Source organism: Protopterus annectens, chromosome 13.part0 (assembly GCF_019279795.1).
Source record: "Protopterus annectens isolate FY-2018-M chromosome 13.part0, PAN1.0, whole genome shotgun sequence".
Classification (NCBI taxonomy): domain Eukaryota; kingdom Metazoa; phylum Chordata; order Ceratodontiformes; family Protopteridae; genus Protopterus; species Protopterus annectens.
Genome location: NC_056747.1, coordinates 571,893,688 through 571,918,652, shown reverse-complemented (window position 1 = coordinate 571,918,652; position 24,965 = coordinate 571,893,688). Strand labels below are relative to the sequence as shown.

Sequence of the window (24,965 nt, the reverse complement as noted above, 5' to 3'; positions counted from 1 at the left end):
AGTGGTGGCTTTTCAGAAACTATCACTGAGGAGCTCCGGTGAATGGATATTTCTGTCTGGGTTTTAAGGGAAAATTTGTTAAATTTAACTGTCCGGCTTTGGCGAACAACTGCAGGGTGCTGTGTGAGTCAGAAACAAGCACAGCCTAAATACCAGAAGCTAAAACTTGGAAGAAAAAAAAGAACTCTAACAAAATTCAAAAGGACTAATGAGGATGGTTATTCCAAGCCCTAGACCGGCCTTCCTTTACCAGTCAGGTGCCAATCAAACACGGTTCTCTCAGAAAAGTGCAGATAGGTCCTTTACAATCCAAGATGGCCTGGAAAATGTGATCAGAATAAACAAACCTCTACAAACAGTTCCAGAAGCAGCAGGCTTGGATCTGGACTATGCTATAGCTACTAGCTACCCTAGTTTCAGTGCGAAACACTAAAGAATGTTTAACACAGCAGAAAAATAGCAGTGAGACACTAAAAAAATTTTTAAAATGGCATAAAATCAACCAGGAGGCTATAAAGAATGATTTAAACAGTTAATAGATCAGTTAGTTAAGTACTGCTTGATGGGAAAACCAGAGCAGGTGGAACAGATAGCTTTAAAACAGTGAAAAAATACCAGTAAGTACTTAAACAGTGGAAACAAAAAAGCTTGTTAAACAGTGAAAACGGCAATAAAATTTGATTTCACAGGCACGTTGTATCAGGCAACTGCAGTATAACAGTATAGTTTAGTACACAGTAAATAAATACAGTATAAAAAATAGGTGGCAGGCAATAAATATAAGCAAAAAAAAAAAAAAACAGACAACTTATGTTTTTTTGGAAGCTCATAAGCCTCTAGTTGTGTGGTATCTCAGCTCAGAGTTGTGGCTGGTAACCCACCTCAGTTCAGTTGCGCAGACAGACTCAGCAGGCTGCAAGACCAGTTTGTTGAAAGCTGTATATATATATATATATATATATATATATATATATATGTGTATGTATATATATATATATATATATATATATATATGTATATATATATATATATATATATATGTGTGTATATATATATGTATATATATATATATATATATATATATGTGTGTGTGTATATATATATATATATATATATATATATGTATATATATGTATATATATATATATATATATATATATATATGTTTGCCACACTGGGGATAGGAGTAATAGATCACCAGACCCACATGACAAGAGTCTAGCATCCTGAATCAAGTAGTGGATCTCACTTAAAGTATGGGTGGTGTGTTCATAAAAAATAAAATTTTAAAACTCTGTAGACAGATGAAGTTGCATACCACAAGGTGAACGGTGAGCTCCAGTGTTGTCTGTTTGGGTTGTTGGGAACAATGGGATCAAACCCTGTCACTGATCTCAAAGTGTTATTGGATTCAGAGCACTGATTCCTCCCCTACCCATAATTCCTGAGGTTGTACCTCAGATGCTCAAATATTGTTTCCTGATGAAATGATATGGACATGTATTTGCTTTAATATTGCTACACACTCACACTTTCTATTATAAAAAAAAAGTTCTAAGCTTGTTTCCTGCCTTTCCTGTAACTAGTCTAGTCCAGATACAGATTTGCTGTATCCAGGACTGTTTGTAAGCTTCTGAGCTCCCCAAGCCTTTCTGTGTTGGAGGGATGCCTTCTAGCTTATCAGTGTGAATGATAAGCATTAGGTAGCCTATCTACCACGAGAGGAGTGGTTTCTGGCCCAGAAATTGTAGTTTATTGGCCATTTGGGTAGTTTTTCCATCCCTTTCAACTTTCTGGTTTAAAAGACATGCGCGGGTTTGCACTTGTTTAAGCTCAGCAATGAGGCACCGAGCTGAGGCAAACTATTATTGGTGCCAGAAAGTCTTCTCTTCAGTTTTTCCCTTAGATCTTGCTAGTTCTTTCTCTCTCTTGCACTTCAAATAGCCTAATTGCCGTGCACTTCAGCAGGTTTTTGTAGCAATTATTGTAGCACACCAAAGTGCCGTCAGCACTAGTCGCTCTTCATGGAAATAGCTCCAGTACTTAGTAGTTATGACCACCCCTCCTGGTATGATTAAAGGTGAGTTCTCTGTGCTTTTTCCTATTAACCTGGTGCACTTGGGCATTCTGAGGCAGTGCAGCAACTGCCTCATGTACCCAGACAACCCTCTCCTCTTATCTCCCAGCACTCAAACTTGCGAGAGATGCACTTGTATCACCAAATTGGAAGCTATGCACTCTCCAACCAAGACCGGACTAGCTGGTCAAGAGAAGGTCAACACCTGCACCACACCACATGGAACACTTAGCCCTTCAGAACACCCACTATTACAGCTCTCACATAAAAACACAAACCACACACTCACCTTCACGGAGGCTCTCAATAGAAATTTACCCTAACAGCAGAGACCTCCAAGACAAAAACACACTCAACCACTACAACGCAGCACAAACCACAGGAGACATAGCGCACCTCCAGTGTGTGCCCCTCAACCTAAGCCCGTAAGGCTAAACACCTTTCCCAATACATTAATCATAGGTGACTCAATAGTGAGGCACACAGATGTCCTACTCACTAGGTTGAATAAGGAGAAGGCAACAGTCAGCTGCCTATCCGGTTCCAAAGTCCGACACATAACACAACTGTAAATAAATGCAATCTGAGGGTCATGCTGCTCAATGCTATTAGTCTAAATCTCAAGATGCACTCACTTGAAGCACTCCTCAAAATGGAGAACATTGACATTTGTGCTGTAACAGAGACCCAGTTTAAAGCAACAGAAAGCACCACTGTGCTACCAGGCTGTAATGCATTCCACACCTTTTGGCCCCAGAAAATATATCGAAGCTCCAGAAGCGGTGACATCTCCATATTCATAAAGGAAATGCACATCTCCAGACTAGTAGGCCAGCATAACACATTGGAGATACTTCAGGTACAACTAACAATGGGTAAGACGGCGATTCAGGTTGTAGCCTGCTATAGGTCCCCAGCCATGTCCCAAGACTCTCATTCCATGTTCCTAAGCACCCTGGAAACTATTAGGATCCAACCCAACACTCTCATACTGGGTAACTTCAACCTCCCCTCCATCAACTGGGAAAACTACTCATGCAACAATACACTTGCCCAACGCTTCCTGGAATTCATTAATTCCAATGTGCTGGATCAGCTCATTCTTACCCTCACTAGAGGAAGCAACAACCTTGACCTGGTTATTACTAACATGGGCAACTGTTGCTCAACACCAATAGTCAGTTCCTCCCTGGTCAGATCCGACCACAAACTAATTACCATGGAAATCCACATCTCACCCACACCACCAACAAAGGTAACCACCATGAAAAACTTCTCCAAGGCTGATTTTGGGCTGTTAAAAACAGAGGTGGCTAACTTCACGGCACCCATACAAATGGAAAATATGTGCATGACTGCCGAATCATAGAACACATACATAAATGCATGGAACTAGCCATATCCAACAGATCCAAGACACTCTTCCAAAAAAAGGAAGACAATCTGGTGGTCCTCTGCCATTAACAAACTGTACAACAGAAGGAAGAAACTGTTGCAGAAAAAGGTGAAGTCCCAAGACTGGAAAATTCCCTTATTAGCCTCAACAAAAATTTGAGATCCCTCATCTAAACCTCTAAAGCTAGCTATGAAGGCAGAATTGCGGCAGGCACTAAAAACAACCACAAAGCCTTCTACAGTTATATCAAGAATCTCCACAGCAATACACAGATTTGCTCTGAGTTACTGCACAATGGTACCTCCTGTACTGAGCCAACAGATATTGCCAACAGATTCAGTGCCAACTTTACTCCTCTCACCCCCTTAAAGGACCAACCACAATACCAGAAGAATGCCAGGCACCCAGCATTACTGCAGCACAGGTTAAAGCTGCATTGCCCAAGGCCAAGAATACAGTTTCCATGGGGACCCCACAATATCCCTGGCTGTGTGAACTACAAAGTGAACTGGCACCACACCTATGTGCCCTGTTCAATCACAGCCTCACCTCAGGCTTTGTCCCTACAAAATGGTGCACTGCTACAGTCCTCCCTGTCCATAAAGGGAGAGTGACTACAGACCCTGGTAATTATCGCCCCATTAGCCTGTCGAGTCTGATATGTAAGGCTGTGGAGTGCATCATCGTGGACCTAATTAACAAGGATATAGGGAATCTCCAAACTCTGGATCCCACGCAATTTGGTTTTGTGAAAGGGTAGATCATGCCTGCTCAACCTAGTTGACTTCTTTGAATCAGTCACCAGAGCTGTGGATGAGGGCAAGGCAGTTCATACAGCCTACCTCGGTCTGGCCAAGGCCTTTGATACCATTCCCCACTCAGAAATTATTGATAGACTCACTAAACTAGGCATCAACCCCTATATCACTGGGTGGGTTGTAAATTGGCTCACAGAACCCACAGTGTGAAAGTAGCAGACTCAAAGTCAGACTGCCGACCAGCCACAAGTGGAGTCCCACAGGGATCAATCCTGGGTCCTCTCCTGTTTGGCATCTACTTCTCAGAATTCCAGGCCAACACGGAGGAACTCTGGCTGACCAAGTTTGCCGAGTGCAAGCTGGGATCCATTATTAACTCCCCAAGTGATGTAGATATCCTACAGAAAGGCCTCACTGAGACTAACAATTGGTGTAGAAACCATGGCCTTAAACTTAATGCCAAAAAATGCATCGTCATTCCCTTTGGGAAAAGTTCCCACTAATTCCCACATTGATGGTAGCCCACTGAAGGCGTTATGAGAGATCTGGGGGCACAGGTTGACAGCAGCCTTTCCTTCGACCACCACATTACCACTGTGGTCAGAAAGTCCTTCTGTGTGGCACATCTCATTACCAGGGGTTTTGCATCCAGGAAGAAAGAGATCATCATCTCTATCTACTCTTCCCTCATTAGACCAGTCATCGAGTATAATGCCCTATTTGGCATGTACCTCACTAAACACCTGCAACAGCTGGGAAGGCCACAAAAGTACCTCACAAAGAGGATCCTAGGCCTTAAACACATGCCTTACATGGACAGACTCAAAAAAACTCCAGCTTTTCTCTGTGCCAGTCTCATAACGTTTATTAAGAGGCAATCTCTGCATGACTTACAAAGCCATGTCTGACCTAGCCCTGTTAGAAATGTTACACCTAAAGAAATCCCAATCTTTCATCATCACATGCTCCAGGGACCTCAACCTCATTACCACAATCAACAGAACATGCTGGAGGGGCAGGTTCATAACCCAGAGACTGCCCATGCTCTGGAATAGACTTCCCATACATGTCAAGCAGAGCACCTCACCGGCCCTTTTCAAGAGAAATCTTGATGAGTGGATGGGAAATAGAAAGTTCACCCTTAGGATCAGTGCAGTGGCTGTACTTGAGAGAGGCACTGGGAACTAACGGCGGCATGATGCCAGGGCACTTCTACGGGCTAGGCTTGTAAAGGCTCCAGGGCCACTGGCCTAGTACACACCTATGAACCCACACTCGGGTCACTCCACAGGAAGTACAAGTATGACTGTGTCATTTTCCATCTGGGTGTGAGTAACCTGAGACGCACCTCCCTGGACTACATGAAAAAAGACATGGTGGAGCTCTCTGATTATGTGGCCCAGGCAGGTATGGCCCTCACCCTGAGCAGTATCCTACCATCACCCAGAATGATACTGTAGTACAAACAAAAAATGATTGACTTCAACAATTGGCTAAGTTTCTGGTGTCATTCTAAGGGGATCCAGTATCTGTCTGCTTGGGATGACATGATTGACAGACCTTGATACTTTGCCAGAGATGGCCTGCATCTGTCACCACTGGGTTTCCGGATACTGGCTAAGCCTCTTGCCACCCCTACAGTGCCTTTTTTAGGCGGTGTTCCAAAGACCAAATTACTACCGGAACAGCTTTAAATATATGCAATCTGAGGGTCATGCTACTCAATGGTAGAAGTCTAACTCTCAAGATGCACTCACTAAAAGCACTCCTCAAAATGGGAGAACATCAACATTTGTGCTGTAACGGAGATCTGGTTTAAAGTGGCAGAAAGCACATCTGTGTTACCAGGCTATAACTCATTCCACACCTTTTGGCCCCGAAATATGGACCGAAGCTCCAAAGACAGTGGTGTCTCCATATTCATAAAGGATATGTAAACCTCCAGACTAGTAGCCCAGCATAACGCATCTGAGATACTTCAGGTACAACTAACATTGGGTAAGACGGTCATAGCCTGCTATAGGTCCCCAACTGTGTCCCTAGACTCTCACTCCATGTTCCTAAGCACCCTGGAAATTTATCAAGGTCCAGCCTAACACTGTCTTACTAGGAGAATTCAGCTACCCCTCCATCAAATGGGAAAACTACTCAAGCACAAATACACTGGCACAATGCTTCCTGGAATTTATCAATTCCAGTGCCCTGGACCAGCTCATTCGGACCCCCACTACAAGAAGCAAGGAAGCAACATCCTTGACCTGGTTATTACTAACATGGATGACCGTTGCTTTACACCAGTATTCTATCCCTTCCTGGTCAGATCTGACCATAAACTAATTGCCATGGAAATCCACATCTCACCCCCTGCAAAGGTAAACACCTTGAAAAACTTCTCCAAAGCTGACTTTGGACTCCTAAAAACAAAGGTGTTTAACTTCACGGCACCCATGCCAATGGAAAATAGCTGCATGACTGCTGAATCATACAAAAGTGCACTGTACGAACATGCACACAAATGCATGGCACTAGCCATACCAAACAGAATCAAGATGCTGTCCTCCCAAACAAAAGGAAGCCAATCTGGTGGTCTCCGGCCATTAATAAACTCTACAACAGAAGGAAGAAACTGTTACAGGAAAAGGTGAAGTCCCAAGACTGGAAAAACTCCCTTATTAGTCTCAACAAAAAGTTGAGATTCCTCATCAAATCCTCTAAAGCCAGCTATGAAGGCAGAATTGTGGCAAACACTAAAAACAATCACAATGCCTTCTGTAGCTATATCAAGAACCTTCATGGCAATACCCACATTTGCTTTGAGATACTGCACAGTGGTTCCTCCTGTACTCAGCCAACAGGTATTGCCATCATACTGGCCAACAGATTCAGTGCCAGTTTTACGCCTGTCTCCCCCCCCCCCCCCCCCTAAAAAAAACAATCACAATACCAGAAGAATGCCACACACCCAGCATTACTGCAGCACAGGTTAAGGCTGCATTGTTGAAGGCCATGAATCCAGCTTCCATGGGACCCGATAATATCCCTGACTGTGTTCTACATGAAGTACAAAGTGAACCGGCACCATATCTGTCTGCCCTATTCAGTCACAGCCTCACCTCAGGCTTTGTCCCTACCAAATGGCACACTGCTACAGTCACCCCTCTCAATAAAGGGAGAGCGACTGCAGACCCTGGAATTATAACCCCATTAGCCTGACAAGTCTGATATGTAAAGCTATGGAGCACATCATCATGGTCCTGATTAACAAAGATAAAGAAAATGTCTGAAGTCTAGACCCCACACAATTTGGCTTTGTAAAAGGGAGATCATGCCTGCTCAACCAGGTTGACTTCTTTGAGTCAGTCATCAGGGCTGTGGATGAAGGAAAGGCAGTGCGTACAACCTACCTTGATTTGGCCAAGGCCTTTGATACCATTCCTCGCTCGGGAATTATTGATAAACTCACCAAATTAGGCATCAACCCCTATATCACTAGGTGGGTTGCAAATTGGCTCACAGGTAGAACACACAGACTCCAAGTCAGACTGCCGACTAGTCACGAGTGGAGTCCCACAAGGATTGGTCCTGGGTCCTCTCCTGTTTGGCATCTACTTCTCAGAAGTCCAGGCCCACACAAAGGGACTCTGGCTGACTAAGGTCGCAGACGACTGGAAGCTGGGAGTCATTATTAACTCCCCAAGTGATGCAGACCTACTACAGAAAGGCCTCACTGAGACCAAAAACTGGTGTTGAGACCATGGCCTTAAGCTTAATGCCAAAAAATGTGTCTTCATCCCCTTTGCTAAAAACTCAGTTCCCACTAATTACCACATGGATGGGAGCCCACTGAACACTGTTGGTGTTATAAGAGATCTGGGGACGCAGGTTGTCAGCAACCTCTCCTTCGACCACCACATTGCCACTGTGGTCAGAAAGTCCTTCTGTGTGGCACATCTCATTACCAAGGGTTTTGCATCCAGGAAGAAAGAGGTCATCTCTCTCTACTCTTCCCTCATTAGACCAATCATAGAGTATAATGCCCCATTTGGCATCTACCTCACTAGACCCCTGCAACAGCTGGAGAGGCCACAGAAGTACCTCATGAAGAGGATCCTAGGCATTAAGCACTTGTCCTACACAGACAGACTCAAAAGACTCCAGCTATTCTCTGTCTCATATTGTCTACTGAGGCGATCTCTGCTTGACTTACAAAGCCATGTCTGAACCAGCTCTTTTAGAAATGCTACATCTAAAGAAATCTCAATCCCTCTGCACCACATGCTCCAGAGACCTCAACCTCATTACCACAACCAACAGAACATGCTGGAAGTACAGGTTCCTCACTGAAAGACTGCCCATGCTCTGGAATAGACTTCCCATACATGTCAAGCAGAGCACCTTGCTGACCCCCTTCAAGAGAAATCTTGATGAGTAATAGAAAGTTCACCCGGGAATCACTACAGTGTCTCTACTTGATAGATGCACTGGGAACTAACGATGGCAGGGCACTTTTATGAGCTAGGCTTGTAAAGGCTCCAGGGCCATTAGCCTAGTACACACCTGTGAACGATGTGCAGAGCTCTTAAGCAGTGAGTTATACTTTTTTATTCTTACTGCTTTTTCTCTTCTGCTGTGCTAGTTTTTCTCACTGTATTTCTTAGTTTTGGTAGGATTTATATAGTTAGTTTACATAGTTTGTAGAGTTAAGAACTTAAAGTAGTTTAGCTAGCTGTCAAAGCTAAGGCCTTTGGCCTTTTGTGATAAAGTTATTAGCATTCATATTTTTTTTTAAAAAAGGATGTATTGTCTCTGAATTTTCTCAGTTTGGTTGATTTGCTTTTGTACTTGACAGTTTTCTCTGGCAGAGATGACTGGATTTAAAAAATGCTTGAAGTGTGGGCACAAACTTCCACCGCAGGACCCACACTCCAAATGTATTTACTGCCTTGGTACCATGCACCTTGATGTAGAATGTCAGTCTTGTGCAGAATTTAGTACTAGGGCCCTTCAAATCAGAAGGGACAAACTTGTTTTAAAAGACTCCTTCTAGCACAGACAGGGGATACCCCCTCACCCTCTTCCCCTTCTAAATGAGAAAAATCCAAATTGAAGGGACAAGAAAAAGAAATGAAAAGTAAAGACGAGAGAGAAGGAAAGGAGCAAGTCTCCTTCTAAAGCTTCCAAGAATTGGTCCCCTGAATTGGGAATAACTGGGATCATACCATAGATAATATGAGGAGACCTGTGCATGGGGTAAAACATTTAGGAGCTGCCTCTGTCCATTAGTATCACAGGGGACACTCTAGGGATCAATTTTCTCTTTCCTATCCTTAGATCCAAGTTGCGCATGAATATTGACAGGAATGAACTTTGTTTTATGTAGATGGTGAGTCTTTTCCAGAGCAGCAGTATCATTTACTAGATGTACCTGTCCCTCCAAACCATTCTGATGATGCTGCAGAAGATGTTTAGATTCCTAGACTGAGTATTTCTCATGCCATTTAACTTGCTAATGTGCAGTAAATGCATCTGCATCGCATCGGAGGTTACCTTGTATGCCAGATACAGGTTACCTCTTGACAGTCTGTAGGATACCAAGTATAGTGACAGGGTTTTGAGTCATTCCCTGTAAGACATGTTGTTTAGGCCTTGTATCCTTTTAGTAAGGTATGTCTGTGTGGTTTCCAGTTGTTGCATGTGTCTGGACAGATACATGCCAAAAGAGGCATTATGATTGGCTTAAAGAGGGCTGAGTAAAGGGGACAATGGCATCCCTAGATCTAGACTCAATTCCTTTGTTTATACACTGTGCATATAAAAGGACTTTCTTACAACAATGGACATGTTAGTGAAAAGTTAGGTCGGTGTCCACACAAGTTCCCATATCCCAAGCAACTTGGTCAACTCCTTTGACTACTCCTGTATTTGTGCAAGGAGAAGGAGTTCATACACTCTACCACTGAAAAGATGGAAGCTGCATTGCGTATCCTGAATTTAGAGGGTCAGCTGTCAGATAAAGTCACCTTTCCAACACCATGGCATTACTTTTCCTGAAGAAGTTGAGGGCATGAACACTCTATAAGTGGAATTCACAATCCTGTCCCCTTTTTAAAAGTGGAGAGATCTAGCTCAGATTACCAATCCTGAGGTACTTTCGCTGGCTTCCACACATTGACACCCCATCATTATCAGTCACTTTAGCATTTCTGTGAAGATGCCACCCATTTTCATAGCCTTGCCACAACAGTGCTGTTTAATCACGGTAGTAGCTACATACATGGATCCAGTCCCACCAGTTGCTTCTGGCAGTGCCTCCTCAGAGGAGGATATTTTCACTGGTTTCTGGAGTTCCTCTTGATGTTCTTTTCACCTCCTAACAACATCCTGATTCAGGGTCACTGTTCTCCACTCTTGCTGAGTCCAGCCTATACAGTGTTCTTCTGCCCAGTACTGATTTGCAGATGGTTTGCTAGAACCACATTGAGACCATCAGAAAACTAGTCTCTGCCCCCTCACCAGATTTCTAAATTTAAGCCTGTATTCTGATGACCATAACTGCAGCTGCCTCTTGGGCATGTTTTTACCTTTTGGTCAGATCTAGATACCCATCATTACCACCGTCAATGACCTGATAATATGTAACATTGAACTAAATGTCTTAATGTAACAGTTTCCTTCACCAATAGTGCCCACATCCTTGCCCTAGAGTTATTGCTGTAGCATACATATACCAGGTTTTTCATTCACATCTTCATGCCATTGCTTCAACTCCTGAAGTCCTGAACAAGATCCAGTGAGCTCCACATCCTCACCCTCCTCAGGTGTATGGGAAAAGCTCTCCTAGAGGTAGGAGTTGAACTCGCCCTGCATAGAAGCATTGGAGAGGTATTCCAAGAACACTTTCACTACATGATTGGGTTTCCCAGGTCTACCCAGCTGCTGGCTTTGGCTGTTTGTCCAAAGTTCCCCTCCTAGTGGTGTTCATTTGATAGGTCAGCAACTCTCTTTGTTCTTATTGTCCAGGACATGTGGCCTCATGTCTGATAGCATGACTGTGGAGTTAATAATTGACTTCTGGCCAAAGTACCTCTGAAATAAGTATACTTATCAGTATCCGTGTGCTTGAACATGGCCCTTGTTATAGGCAATCCGTAAGCAACACAGAGATCCAGAAACAATTTACCACTCAGGTTCACATCACGCAACCTGTTTATCGCAGTCACAACCTATCCAGGTATCTCCCTATTTCCCAATGTGGATGACGAAGTCTATCAGCAGAACTACAAAGTTATTAGGTGGTACCCTACCAGATACCACACCATCTCTAAGAAAGCTGAATACTCCAAAGAGCAATTAGGTGCACTTTCAGAAACAAGTAAGTGTTTTCTTTCCTGCATTTCCTGGTACCATTGAGATGGTTGTCTCATCTATGGACACAAAAAAACTGTCGTTTTTTTTCATGCAACTAGGATTCCTACACCTATACATGGCCTCTCTAAAGCAGAAGAGAGAGCACCACCCAGTCTCAGTGTGACTGGTTTTAGGACCAATACTTTTGTTTACAGAATTTCTAGTATTTCACAGTAAACTACTATCATAGTCTTCAAAGTTTATATTAAAAAAAAGTTTTATTGTGGGCTTTGAAGATGGCTGCATATTGAGCTTAATTCTAGCTCTTCCATTGTGAAAACAGAAACTCAGCAAAGAAAGTCAGTGGACTTATAGTTCTGGGTAAATGTTGGTAACTGGCTAGTAAGTGCACTGCCCTGGATGCCAAGAAAAAAAAAATGAAATACAGGGGACCTGAAAGAAAATCGGCTACAAAAGGTAAGGTAAAAAAATGATTGGGAAGAAAGCTGCAGATGTTCAGCAAAAAGCAGTGCAAGTTCCAGGCATGAATTCCAGTAACCTATTTGAAAGTATAATTCAATTCCACACAGACCTGATTAAAATAAATGAAACATTGATGGAGTTTATCAAGTCAAATAACAAAAGGTTGGAAAAAAATGGAAGAAGCTTTAAACAGATATTCAGATGAAGTAATAAAGCTGCAAAAATCAGGGGCTGAAATGAAGAAAAGGCTGGCTGAATATGAAACTGATCAAGAAGAGATGTTTCAAAATGTAAATCAGTTTGATAATCAAAGGATATATCCTTCTTTACAAAACTCCAGCTGGCTATGCTGGCATTTGCCCATATTATCCACTGCCCTACTTCTTCCTGGCATGTCTGGTAGTACCTCCTATCGTGACAGCTATAATGCCTAAAGATGGTAAAGACCTATCAGACTCAGTTTCATACAGGCCCATTTCAATACTAAACCATAAATATAAAGTGTTTGTCTATAATGGCTAAAAGAATGCCCAAAGTGATGCCAAAATTGATAGATATGGATCAGTGTAGTTTTGTGGAAGGGAGGCAAACATTTGACAACATTAACAGATCATTGATGATCCAGAGGGAAGCAGAATTTAGGAAAATACCACTGTTGTTTGTGGGTCTTGATGCAGAGAAAACATTTGACAGAGTAAGCTGGGACTTTATGAGCAGGGCAATATAAGCATTTGCATTCCTTAATAAAATTGTAAGGTTGATTAGGAAGATCTACGTGGGATCAGATATGAAAATTAAAGTGGGTGTGTTCCTCTCTCATAATTTCTGCTTGAGCAGTGGAACCAGACGTGTGTCCTATTTCCCCTCTGTTGTTTGGATTATATTTAGAACCACTGGCAAAGAAAATAAGAAACGCAAAAATTTAAGGATGTAAATTTAGTAAAGAAAAGCGCTCTCTATTTGCAGATGATATTATTTTATCCCTGATAAACCAGAAAATGACATTTCCCTACATTTTGAGTTTCAAAACTTTTCTGGATGCAAAATTATTTATGGGGACATGATAAAATGAAGTACTTAAGAGTATGGATTAAAAATTATTCTGGTGTGGCAGCTAAGGATATGTGGGAAGAGACTAAACAAAAAATAATATAAAAACTGAGAAATTGGAAGTTCTGTTATATGAATATGGATAGTAAGATACAAGCAGTTAAAATGTTTAGTCTTACACATTGGTCAGGCATATTTTTATCAACCAGAGTATAAGTTGTGGATAGCAATTAATAAAGAGCTGAAGGATTTTATTTGGGAAGGGAAGATGACAGGAGTCAATTGGGATAAACTGATTCTTCCAGTAGAACTAGGTGGATTAGGGTTACACGATTTGAAGGGGTATTTCAAAGCTACACAGTTAAGGTTGTTATACACAGCACAAGCAGAAACCTATAATTCAAAGTAGATGGTGATGATGATGACATGGGGGGAAGCTCAAGAAACCAGGAGAAACTTGGGATTTTGGATGCAGAATATTATATTCGTAAATCAGCTGAAAGTGTTCATCATTGGAATGGAGAATGTAGATTCTGCCAATAGGGATGACTGCAATTAGAGGTACACACAATAGGCAAGAGGGGCTGGAATTTATTGGAGAAAACTGGCAAAGGAACCAAGGTATTGGGAGCAAAGAACTAGAGAGGGGAAAAGTAATAGAATTGGAAGATGCTGATAATTTACTTGGACTGCAGTTTACAGATTGCCTTCCCTATCAAGGATTGATATCCAATTATAGGCAAAGAGAAAGAAATAGAATGGTCGTTAATGAATGACCAGTACTGGTGGAGTTTTTATTAGAATCTAGAATAGAAGCTGCTGCTAAAAAGGAATAATTAGTAGATTATATAAAATATTTCATAACTATAAGAATCAATCACAGGAGGTTAGAAAGGATTAGGAAGAGAGGTTAGATAAGCAATTCACAAGGAAAGAATGGGGGATATATGTATGTCTCTCAAGTATGCAACAAAATCTAGATGATTTAAAATTTTTGCTTGGAAATTTTTATAAAGGTATTTTTATACCCCAAGTAGACTCCAGAGAATTTTTTCTCAGGTAGACAACAAATGTTGGAGGTGTGATGAGGAAGAAAGCAGTAATTGTGAACATGTTTTCTGGGAGTGTAATGAGTTGGCAGACTTTAAAGATTTTATGCAGACTGCTCTATCGGAGATACTGGGTGAGCAAATTGGTGTATCTAGGGAAATTATTTTTCTGAGCTACAATACAGAATCGGAATTGCCTAGGCATAGTAAGGCATTGCAAAATCTAATTATAGTGGGTGCCAAAAAAGCAATTGCTAGAAAATAGAAATCAAAGTATAAACCAACTGTACCAGATCAATGGCAAGTAGTGAATATAGTAACAGAGAGAAAACAACTGAAAATGGATCTTTAGAAAAGGGTAGGAGCAAATTACATAGAAAAAGTAGGAATTGTGGGAACAATACGTACAGGGGAGGAATGAGATTTAAAAGAAGGTAGGATATGAGTGAGCTATGTAATGTTTGACTAAAAATGATTGGGTGGATTATAAGTGATGTATAATGTTTGCAACTAAAATTATGTCAGTATGGTTTGTGATGTATAATGCTTGCAACTAAGATTATGCCAATATGGTTTGTTTTCATTTGTATAAATGTATGATTGCATATATCATAAGTGATAATTTAATATAGATGTTTCTTGTTTAAAAAAAAAAAGTTTATTGTGCTTAACTATGACAATTTTGTCCTGTACCTATTGCATTAGTGTATCTGGTTATACTTTGTAGATGGTGTGAGAGAAAAATAAAATCACTTTTTTTGCAGCATTTTTTGATTTGTATTTTAAACACCGGGTATGTTTCTTCCCAGGACCCTAATAAGGTATACGAAAGCTCTAGATTCTACAAGACCAGTTACCTTCGTGACAAACAGTGACTTTTCAAAGGACCTGGGGGTAAGACATTTCTAACAGGCTTTGACAGCATTACTGCATTAAATAAATCTTTGGTAATGGTACTACCAACATAATGGTTAACTTTTTAGACTGATTAACAATATTGTATAAACTACTTTTATTGTTTCTTTTGGTAATTACAAAAATGTCTGTCAATCCTTCATACTGTCCTGGCTTACCTATCTGTCAGAAGTATAGCTTACAATCATGGTCTGTGTTTCAGCAATTTGCTAAAGATTGTCTGTTCAAAAGTAAGGGCTGAGATGGAACCACACAACTGTTCCATTCCATAATTTGCACCTTTGGCATTCATTTTTTGTGCACTCAGTTTCTTTCAGCAGACAGTTCAGCACATGGTAGTAGATGGCTGAGTGGGTGGATGAAACCATTATTCATCACTGTGGAGTAATGCCAGAACCAGACTATGACCACCACCTCTCCATCCCTCATACTGTCCAGACCTCACTACCTTCACATAATTAATCTGCATCACATTTGATGGCATTAGTCAGCTGTGTGGCATAAGGGATGAAGCCCTTACTGTGACCCAGATGATAGGGATTTGAGTAGTGGCCCTGGCACTGGAAGAGATGATGAGGACCAAGGTAGAAAGGAGAAGACTATGCTTACTATCCACTGGCAATGAGGTAGGGTGAGGGATGTGTCTGGGGAGGTGTGTAGCTGTAGTGCTGCTAGTGTGTACTGGAAATCATGGCAGAGTGCACACAAGGTCATAGAGGGACTTTATCGCAGAGGAAGAGATGCTCTACCATAGAAATTAGGTGTAGCCTTTTAGTATCCCATTGCACACTCTTGGAGGGTGAGACCCCTAGATGGGAATGGAAGTGGGGACATTCGCCTCACATCTGTGCACCGGACGTGAGCCTTGAACCAGCATAGGGGGTAGGGCTTAATATGCCTTTCAGTCTGCTTTATGATGGTTCCATCCCAGGTAGCTCCACCCTCACCCTTGGTGGCCACAAACAGATGAATTTGCAAATAGGATGACTCTAAAGGAGAGCTCATTATCAGCAGAGGGTGTTAGAAATGGAAAATACAGTTTGATGTTAATTTATTACTTGGCTTCTACTGCTTGCTCTTTCTTTATTTCCAGTGTGAGAAGGACACAAGGATTGATCTGTGTGTGTCCCTCCCTCCCCTTCTGATTCTTCAGTTGAAGCCAAGTTTGGTAGTGTGCAGAGCCCTGTGTTAGTATGATAGGGATACTGAGCCTTCCTCTGTTAGCTGTCCTTCTGAGTGCTTTTCTTTTGTAGAAACACTCAGGCTCATGAAGCCTACTGTAAAGTAAAGAGCTACAGCTTGTTCTTGTCTGCTGCTCAGACGTAGCATAATGCATATATCTGTGTTGTTAATCTTCATTCCATTCATCACTGATGGGTTCGGTTCCGAGCCATCAGAACCAAGTCGGCCTTCTACCAAAGCACATGCCAGCCAAAAACTATTGAGCTAAGATTTACCCATAATCCCCCTCTCCCTGTTACCTCATATCTCGTTTGCTGCATTGCTGTAAAGCCACGTTCAAGCCAGCTGTCAGCTAAGTCTTTGATATTTTTGGATATTTTGCTATTTCTAAATAGATAAGTGTTTCTCAGATAGTGTATTACTTTGCTTCTTCTATATTTCCTGTACCTTTGTATCGCTAAGTCTTCTTTCCAACTTTCCTGTCAGCTATCTATTGGCAATCTTTACCATTGTTAGTACACTCCCTTCTCTCTACCCACTGTGGTAATCCTTTTATGCCATTGTTGGTATTTTTCCTACTCTGTAGCTAGTTGTAGCCATGTTTGGTTGTGGTAATCTGTTGTTTTTCTTGTATTGTTTTTTTTGTTGGTATTAACATGTCTGATATAAAGGGCGCTTCAGGCTTCAAACAATGCCTGAAATGTGGGAGAAAAATGCTTAATAGTGACTTTCATGATGATTGTGTTTACTGTTTGTGTGTGCCTCATCTCTCGTTACAAAACCCCTTGCTTAATCTGTCTAGGGTTTAGCTCATGCACCTTGAATGAGCATAAAAATAAATTAATTTTGAAGGGCTTTCTCAAATTGCTCTTCTCAGAGGCTCCCTCTGCATCGGAGGGTTCACCCCCTCCTAGGAAGGAGAAAAAGAGGCCACATTCAGTTCCCTCCTCACCCTCTGGTGAGAAGGAAAGACGGCCAAAACCAAAAATTCCAAAGCTTTCCGCACTGGACCAGAAGTTTTTGTCTACAGCACCGTCTTCGGTACTGTCTATGTCTATAGTGTCAACTCCCTCGACACCAACATCTATGGCACCGACTGTGACTGATACAAAAACTTTGACCTGGCAATGTGTTTCCATTTTGATAAACCCATGTTTAAATGTGTACATGACTATGCCTAATTTGTGGCTAAACTGTTTACGTGATATGCATGCCATTTTTCTTAGCAACACTTTCACTCCCTTGTTATTTGTAATCAGATGTCTCTACTTCCATGGTTCTTATTTCATTTAACTTAAATCTCTTTGGTCTGTATGTGAATGAACCTTTTTCATCATATTTCCCCCTCAAGAGGATTTTGAAAAATCATTATAAAATATTTACATGTAATGTCTTACAAAATATGCTATTTTGATATCCCTTGTAATTTCAGGAGAATAGGTTTTGGAAAAATATACAGTTATATTTACATATGTATATCTACAGAAATTAAGTGTAAAATAATCTGGTTCTGATCACACTATACTGAATATAAGTGGTAATACCCTAATTCATTTAAAATGTAGCAGGAATTAACAATTCATATTAGACGCCACCCTCTCCAGCAATTAAGGTTTCTGTCCACTTATCTATACATTTCTTCCTGTTGAAATTACGTGCAAAACCCATTTAATGTTTCTAACAAATGTATTAAAACTTTTATGTAGTTTCCTGACACATTGACTTTTTGAAATAAAATGTCACGGTTTGAATATTATTGAATATTTGTGTCAGACTAATTACTAGTTAGAAAGGAGTCAAACCTCAAAACTTTTGCTTAGCATAAACTTTAATTTTGCTAACTCTGTAAATTTAAAATTATTTTGCAATTTTTGACATTGTAGCAAAGTAAACTAAATATTTTTTAAATTTATGACATTCTAGTAAAGTACTGTTTTGGTGTAGCTAGTTTGGAGCTTAACTTTAGAATAACAACTATTTGTCTGTGTGCTTTTCAGTTGCTTATAGCTTGTCTGACATAATTTCATTAGAAACTGTCATTTAGGAATAATACCAGAAACACAAGCTGGTTAAGTGACAGAGTAGAAGCAAGTTTCATTAGAATTTTTAAATAAACTTTATTGGAGTCCGAGGCTTTTTTCAAGCTGTTTTGATGAATCACACAAACAAGGAAAGTCATCCTATTGCCTCATCTCCCAAGGATGTCTATAATATGCTTTCTAAACTGGCTGAACATAGCAGAACTTTAAATAACTGTAGAAGAACACTTTAATACTGTATTACTGTAGCTTTCACTTGTGCCATGTGTCAGACTAACTCTGTCTTTATTCTGGCCAGAGTTCATAGTTGTTTTTTTGTGTGAGTCAGGAATTTTACACATTTCGGTTTTCTGTTTCTGGTATTACCTTACTGTATGTTACTAGCCCAGTATTTAAAAACAGGCATGTATTTAAAGACTAATTTTGTCCTATCATATTTAAGACAACTAATTTCATCACTATTATTATTTCATCCAACGTACACTTATTTGTACAGATAATGTCCATGTCTGTTGCACCTAGCTTAAAAAACACAGACAATGGCACTGCATGTGTCGCATGTCTAGAAGACAATATTTTTTCTGAGTCAGCAATTATAGTGCCTGAATTATAAATTACTTTATCCTTTAATGTTAGTTTTGTTTTCAGTGGGCATGCGATAAATGATTTTAAAAACAAGAACTATTTTGTGAACATTATGGGCCCTTAGATGCACACAAAACATGTTCCTTTACTTCACTTCATTTTCCAGAAAAACAAAATATTTTAACTATCATATACATGTTATTTCACATTACTACAGTTTGCATATTGTACTAATTTCATTTATTAATCAGATAAACCCAGTGGACACAATTGTCCATTGACAGTGGTAAGCCAAAAACACTGTTTTGTCATATAACTTACTTACAGTTACACAGTCGGCAAACTTGCAGTGTGAATAACGAGAAACAAGTTGTTGATATTTTATAGCATTGATCTGTCACTCAGACTGACAGTAATTTTGTTTTTCCTTTAAAATGTAAAATTTAAAATGGAAAAAGCCCCTTTTTCTAGAATCTTGAATTTATAACTCATGAAAACCACTGGTACCGTCACATCTGTACTCGTATGTTGTATCTTATATGTATGTATATATATAATGCAAATAAACTAGTTCATAATCTTTAAATATTTAAATGCTGTTACCATTCACACAGTGTTTTACCATGACCATGAGTGTGTCTGTGTAACTGAGTCTGCATGGCAGGATTTTTTTTATTTGAAACTCTTATAATGTGTTATACTCTGAAACAGTATTACAAAATTGAACTATTTTCAGTCTTTGAAGGAGACCATTAACCTGCCAGAGAGACATGTTAATGAGAATTTGTACCCTACCTGGCAAGTATCCACACAAATGGTGTTGCATCTGGAATCATTGATGTTTATAGCCAAGTCAGTTGCAGAATACTAAACTGAATAAAATAAAATTATTTATCGTCTAAATGTCCATGTAAACTTTATGAAAACTTGTGAAAGTAAACTTATGTTAGCCTTGTCACATTTTCACACTTATTATTTGTATCAAAAGTAGGAAAATCATATATTATGTCAGCCTCTCCATGTAAACAGACATGATAATGTTTTTTTCTTTTTTCTTGATGGACCCGTTCAGATGAAATGTCCTTGAAGTCTCTTTAAGCAAGATGTTTATAGACTCAGAGTGGAAACATCCACTTAAACTTCATGATGTTGTGACTGTGTAACTCAGAAAGAAATAGTGCAAAGTAAAATACAAAGTCTGTTGTAGTTAGTGAATGTAGCAGATGACTGAAGCCATCACAGGTCTTTTTCCAGTCACATGATATACAGTCATAAGGTGCTGGCAAAAATAATAGATCCTGTTGGAAAACAAACCATGTTTTTGGAATGCAATGCAAACATATTCTTAGCAGTTTAGTCTATATGAAAGAAGTTCTGAAAGCAGGAAATGAACTTAAAACTTGTCAAATGAATAGGGCCGGCACTTACTTGAGGTCTTTCAGGTAGCGTTTTGTGAGAATCTGAAGATTTACAGGCACAGCTCCTTTAGTCGCACTTGAAAAAAACACACAGGAGATTGTTAACTTGAATTTCAGCATTTTATATTAGACATTCTGCTATAAAAAGATGTGAAAAACATACAAGCAGCATACCGTTCTGTGCTTTCAGCTTCTGACTTGCTTATAATTTTTTACAGTTTACAAAAGTATCTTGGTAGACTGCCACAGTGAAATGTTTTTGTAAACTTGTATTTGGCACTGGTATTTACATGGCAGTATCTCAAGCACATTTTGATAGCTACTAGTAAACATTTCAGAGAATTGTATTGGGATTTCAGTTGTGTACTATACTTAAACTGCCATTCTTTCCTGAAAATCTCACCTGCACCTAACTGCTAAGGTTGGCTGGCTGATGGTTATCGTTCTAGTGACAAAAAAACTAACATTTTGTAATTCAAATAATTTTTATTTCTGTTGTAATGCCAGCTCAGTATAGAAATATTTGGACATGTATTGCATTCTCCTTTAGAAACAAAAGCCCTTATGTCCATACCTAACAGAAACCATATAAAAAGCCATTGAGGAGATTTTTATAAGCATTCTTTATATCTGGCAACCTACCTCATTCTCCCACATTTACCTTTTTATCTCAGCAGGTTGTGGTGCCTATCAGTGGGTCGCACTAGGAATCAACAGCAACTCATGAGAGAGACAGATTAAATCATCACATTTTAAACTGTAACATGAGCTTACCTACATTAATAGAAAAAACATAATAAAAGTTTCCATTGTTACTGTTATGCAGTATAGATGATTTCTTTTTAACAAATTTTAATTCACCCCAAGGTTAAAGAAGTTGCTCAATTCCCATCTTCTGTTAAACTACACTTCTCTTCCTAACTATTATCCTGTAATTATTGTTGCAGCAAATTTCATTTATTTCTATGAAACTTGTTCTTTCCCTTTTCGAAAGATCCTACCTCCAGTTATTTTATATCCTTTATAATAACCAGAACTTCCTTTAAGTTGGGAATAGGTTTTGAGTTTCATTTTGTAGTCATTGCTTTTTTGGTAGCCAATAACATTAAACTTAGTAAGGCCTTTTGATCTGCAAGCAATTCCAATCATACATCCCAGCTCAGAAGTATAATTTCCTTATTTAAATCATTTGCTCTCCCGAACCTGTAAATTTGTTTCTGCCTAAAAAAAAAAACATGCTCCTAATTAACTGTCTCTTCCCCAAAGCAATTGGGGAAATTGTCACACTTTTAATACTTGTGGCAACTTACCATTTGGTACTTATAAGAGGAAATACCACAGTTACCCTTTGATGATTCATCTTTCAGGGATTATGCTTCAATCCTAAGGTGCCATTCATATATAAATTTCTGTGAAACCCATTCAGTCTAATAGACTTAATGGGCAACTGTTCATTATCTTGTATCTTGAAATCTGGTGACTTCAGGTTATGTTAATTTGGAGCTGCAGACACCTGCATGGGAATATTGGGGTATTGATCCCCACATTAAAAAAAAAAAAAGACTTTCAACAAGTTTGCTGTCAAGTCTTTTGGTTTTGGCATAAAATGATTCATAATTCTGTCTGACAAGGCAAACTACTTCCTTTCCACACAATCTTTAAAGGCTTATATGTAGCATAGCACTGAGTTTGGTGGGTCATTTTCCCCCTTACCAGTGTAGGATTCTTCTCTTTTGATGGGAATTAGACATAAACAAACAAGAACCACCCACTAAAATATAGCTTAGACTTCCCGACTGGCATAAAATGCAATGATTTTTATTTATGGAGAATGAGCCAAGTTAATGTGTTCTATATATAGTGTAATTTATTTTCTAACATGTAAGGGAAAAATAAACTGGTATGTGATATACAGTATTTGCTTGAACTACACACATACATTGAGAGTGTGTCTCTAGTCATTTGAATGATGGGAAACTCTGGTGTCTCATGGTTTCTATAGTCCTACACAAAATACATTTCATTACAAAGTGCTACACTGCAATCTGAGTGGTAGTAGTTAGTTTTATTTCATTTAGTTTCAAAGGCAGCATATGTGTACACTTAAGGCCTGGGTAGGCTAAACCGAACAGTATTGTTGGGTTGTTTTTTTTCCAGCTGTTGGTGGAACTTTGCTGGGAAATACTTGCATGAAAAAAAACAGTCTTCATTGGATGCTCAACAACTCTGTTTATATTCATATATTCCTTACTACTGTATTGGCAATAGTTGTATGTACCATTACTTGTGTGGACCAGAAATGAGTTGTACATCAAATGTGTCCAGTAAAGGAAAAAAAATAGCTGTTTCGTATCAGTTTTTATCTTTTAGGCAAATTAAAACTTTTTAAGCATCTGACTGCTTACATCTGTTCCACTGAAAGATAGCATCCAGTTTGTGCTTTAGACAGCCACCATGCCTCATATTACCATTTGGCCCTCGTTTGTATTGGTAAGGATATATACATTTTGGGGGGAAGCAGGAACCTAGCATACCACCTTATGGCTCATTTATATAGTCACTCCTGGGGAGCATAGATGATGCTGTCTTCATCAGCCAGCCTTGCCTCTCAAAACTGTGGTTCCAATACATTTTTCCCAGGTTTACCAGTCCATGTACTTCTGTTTACAGAACCTAGTGTGACATTGTTCACAATTTGGATTACTGTAGCAGTGTCCGTAAAGACTACGTACCCCTTACAAAAATGTGAATAAGTACATGAATTACAGTCTCCTCTGTGGTTAGCCCTCCCACAGGCTTCTTGCATTGTGGTTCTCTGTTCATAGCAATGATTCCAGGCAAAGGGATGAACATGTTTCAGTCTGTTATAGCTTTAGACTTTAGTAAACCGATAGTAAAATTCTGTACTCAAGTTCCAGTGCTATTACATACTGAACCTAAAAATAACAAATACCACACTAACACGGCTAAGTACTAAAAAATGTTTATTCAAAATAAAATAAAACGTTAAAAGTAAGCGCTTTCACAATTACAACATCGCTTCATCAGACTGAAAACTGAATTAAACGGCACTCAATTTAAAATGAGACTAACCAATGAATTTCTAAAGTCAATTAAGCCATTTAGAATAAAAGGTATAGTCACAGGAAAAACTGTACACAAGTTCAAGTTTCAAAGCCTAAAAAATACTGGAAATCACACAAGCAAGAAAATATAAACTTTGTGTATACATATAATATTGTACAGAAATAAAAACTAATGTTTGAGTGGACATGCTTTCAGAAAAGGTTTGAGGCTAGATGCCCCATTTAAACCAGGTTTGAGGCTAGATACCCCATTTAAACCAGGTTTGAGGCTGTATACCCCATTTAAACCAGGTTTGAGGCTGTATACCCCATTTAACCCAGGTTTGAGGCTAGATACCCCATTTAAACCAGGTTTGAGGCTAGATACCCCATTTAAACCAGGTGGTTTCTCTGCATTAAACAGTAAAATCCATTTCTGTTCTGCAACTCCTGTATGGTTAACAACATCGCCCCCTCTAGTTCCCACATCCAATACCTGCAGAACTAAGAACTTAAAATGATGTCCTGAGCCATGCTGAATGATGTGCTGTGCTAAAGCATTGGTCTCTCTTTTGTTTCTAATATCCCTGTAATGTTCCAAAATTCTGTCTTTCAAAGACCTATTAGTCATGACTATATAAAAGGCATGACAAACCTGACCACTACTAAAATAAACGATGTTGGTAGTTTTGCAGTCAGCATAGAAGTCTAACTCGATTTTAAGATTCACATAGGGATGTATATAAACTAAACTTGTAAGAATATGCTTATACTCTGTACAAGACCTACACAGGCAAAAGTGCCCTTCCTGCTGGATTGAACAGTTCCATTGTGATGCTGTGATCTATAACACAAATGCTTCTTAAGTGAATTGTTATTTTTAAAAGTAAAGTGTGGTATAGTATCTAGGATGCCCTTCAGTTCTTCTACCGTATGTAAAATATTCCAGTTCGTTTTTATAATGTTGCAGTAATTATTAATGTCACTGGAATAGGGTAAGGGTACCCTCAAAGTATCAGTCATAGCAGATAATGCCTGTGGACTATGGGGTGCCTCTGAAATATTATAATAGGCCCTACATCTCCTTTTCCTTTATTACCAAGCATTGGTGATACAAGCATCAATTTCTTTCCCCTTATAACCTCTGTGTAACAAATCATTCTTAAGAGAGTCAAGCACTGTACGTAGTTGAGAGTCCTCATTGTGTAACCTCATTATTTGATAAACCTGGCCTTTCAACACATTGCGTGTAACGTGCCTAAGGTGCATACTGTTTTTATGCAAAAAGGTGTTCTTCCTAGTTGGTTTCCTAAATACACTAGTACATAAGGTATTAAGGTCTGTTTTACTGACCTTCACATCTAAGAAATCTATCTATATGGAGGAGTAATTGTTGGTAAATCTAAGGAAACTGGTGGTACTATACATGTAGGTCACAAACTCCTCCAGTTTTGTCTGAGTGCCTTGCCAAAGCAATAACATATCATCCATGAAACGCACATATCTCATAATATAGTCTGAAAAGGCACTATTGTGCAACAAAAACATTTGCTCCCATTGAACCATTGCCAGGTTGGCATAAGTACTGGCACAGGCAGTGC

The 24,965-nt window shown here is 39.5% G+C and overlaps 1 protein-coding gene across 2 annotated transcripts in view; it reads left to right on the top strand.

Annotated features, from left to right (window-relative positions):
• Nucleotides 1-24,965, top strand: part of GUSB (glucuronidase beta) — an 875,001-nt gene that overhangs the window by 464,024 nt on the left and 386,012 nt on the right. For both annotated transcript variants that reach the window (XM_044054225.1, XM_044054224.1), the window contains exon 9: nucleotides 14,970-15,054. In XM_044054225.1, coding sequence (XP_043910160.1) covers nucleotides 14,970-15,054 — 85 coding nt within the window. The remainder of the gene's footprint in view (nucleotides 1-14,969; nucleotides 15,055-24,965) is intronic.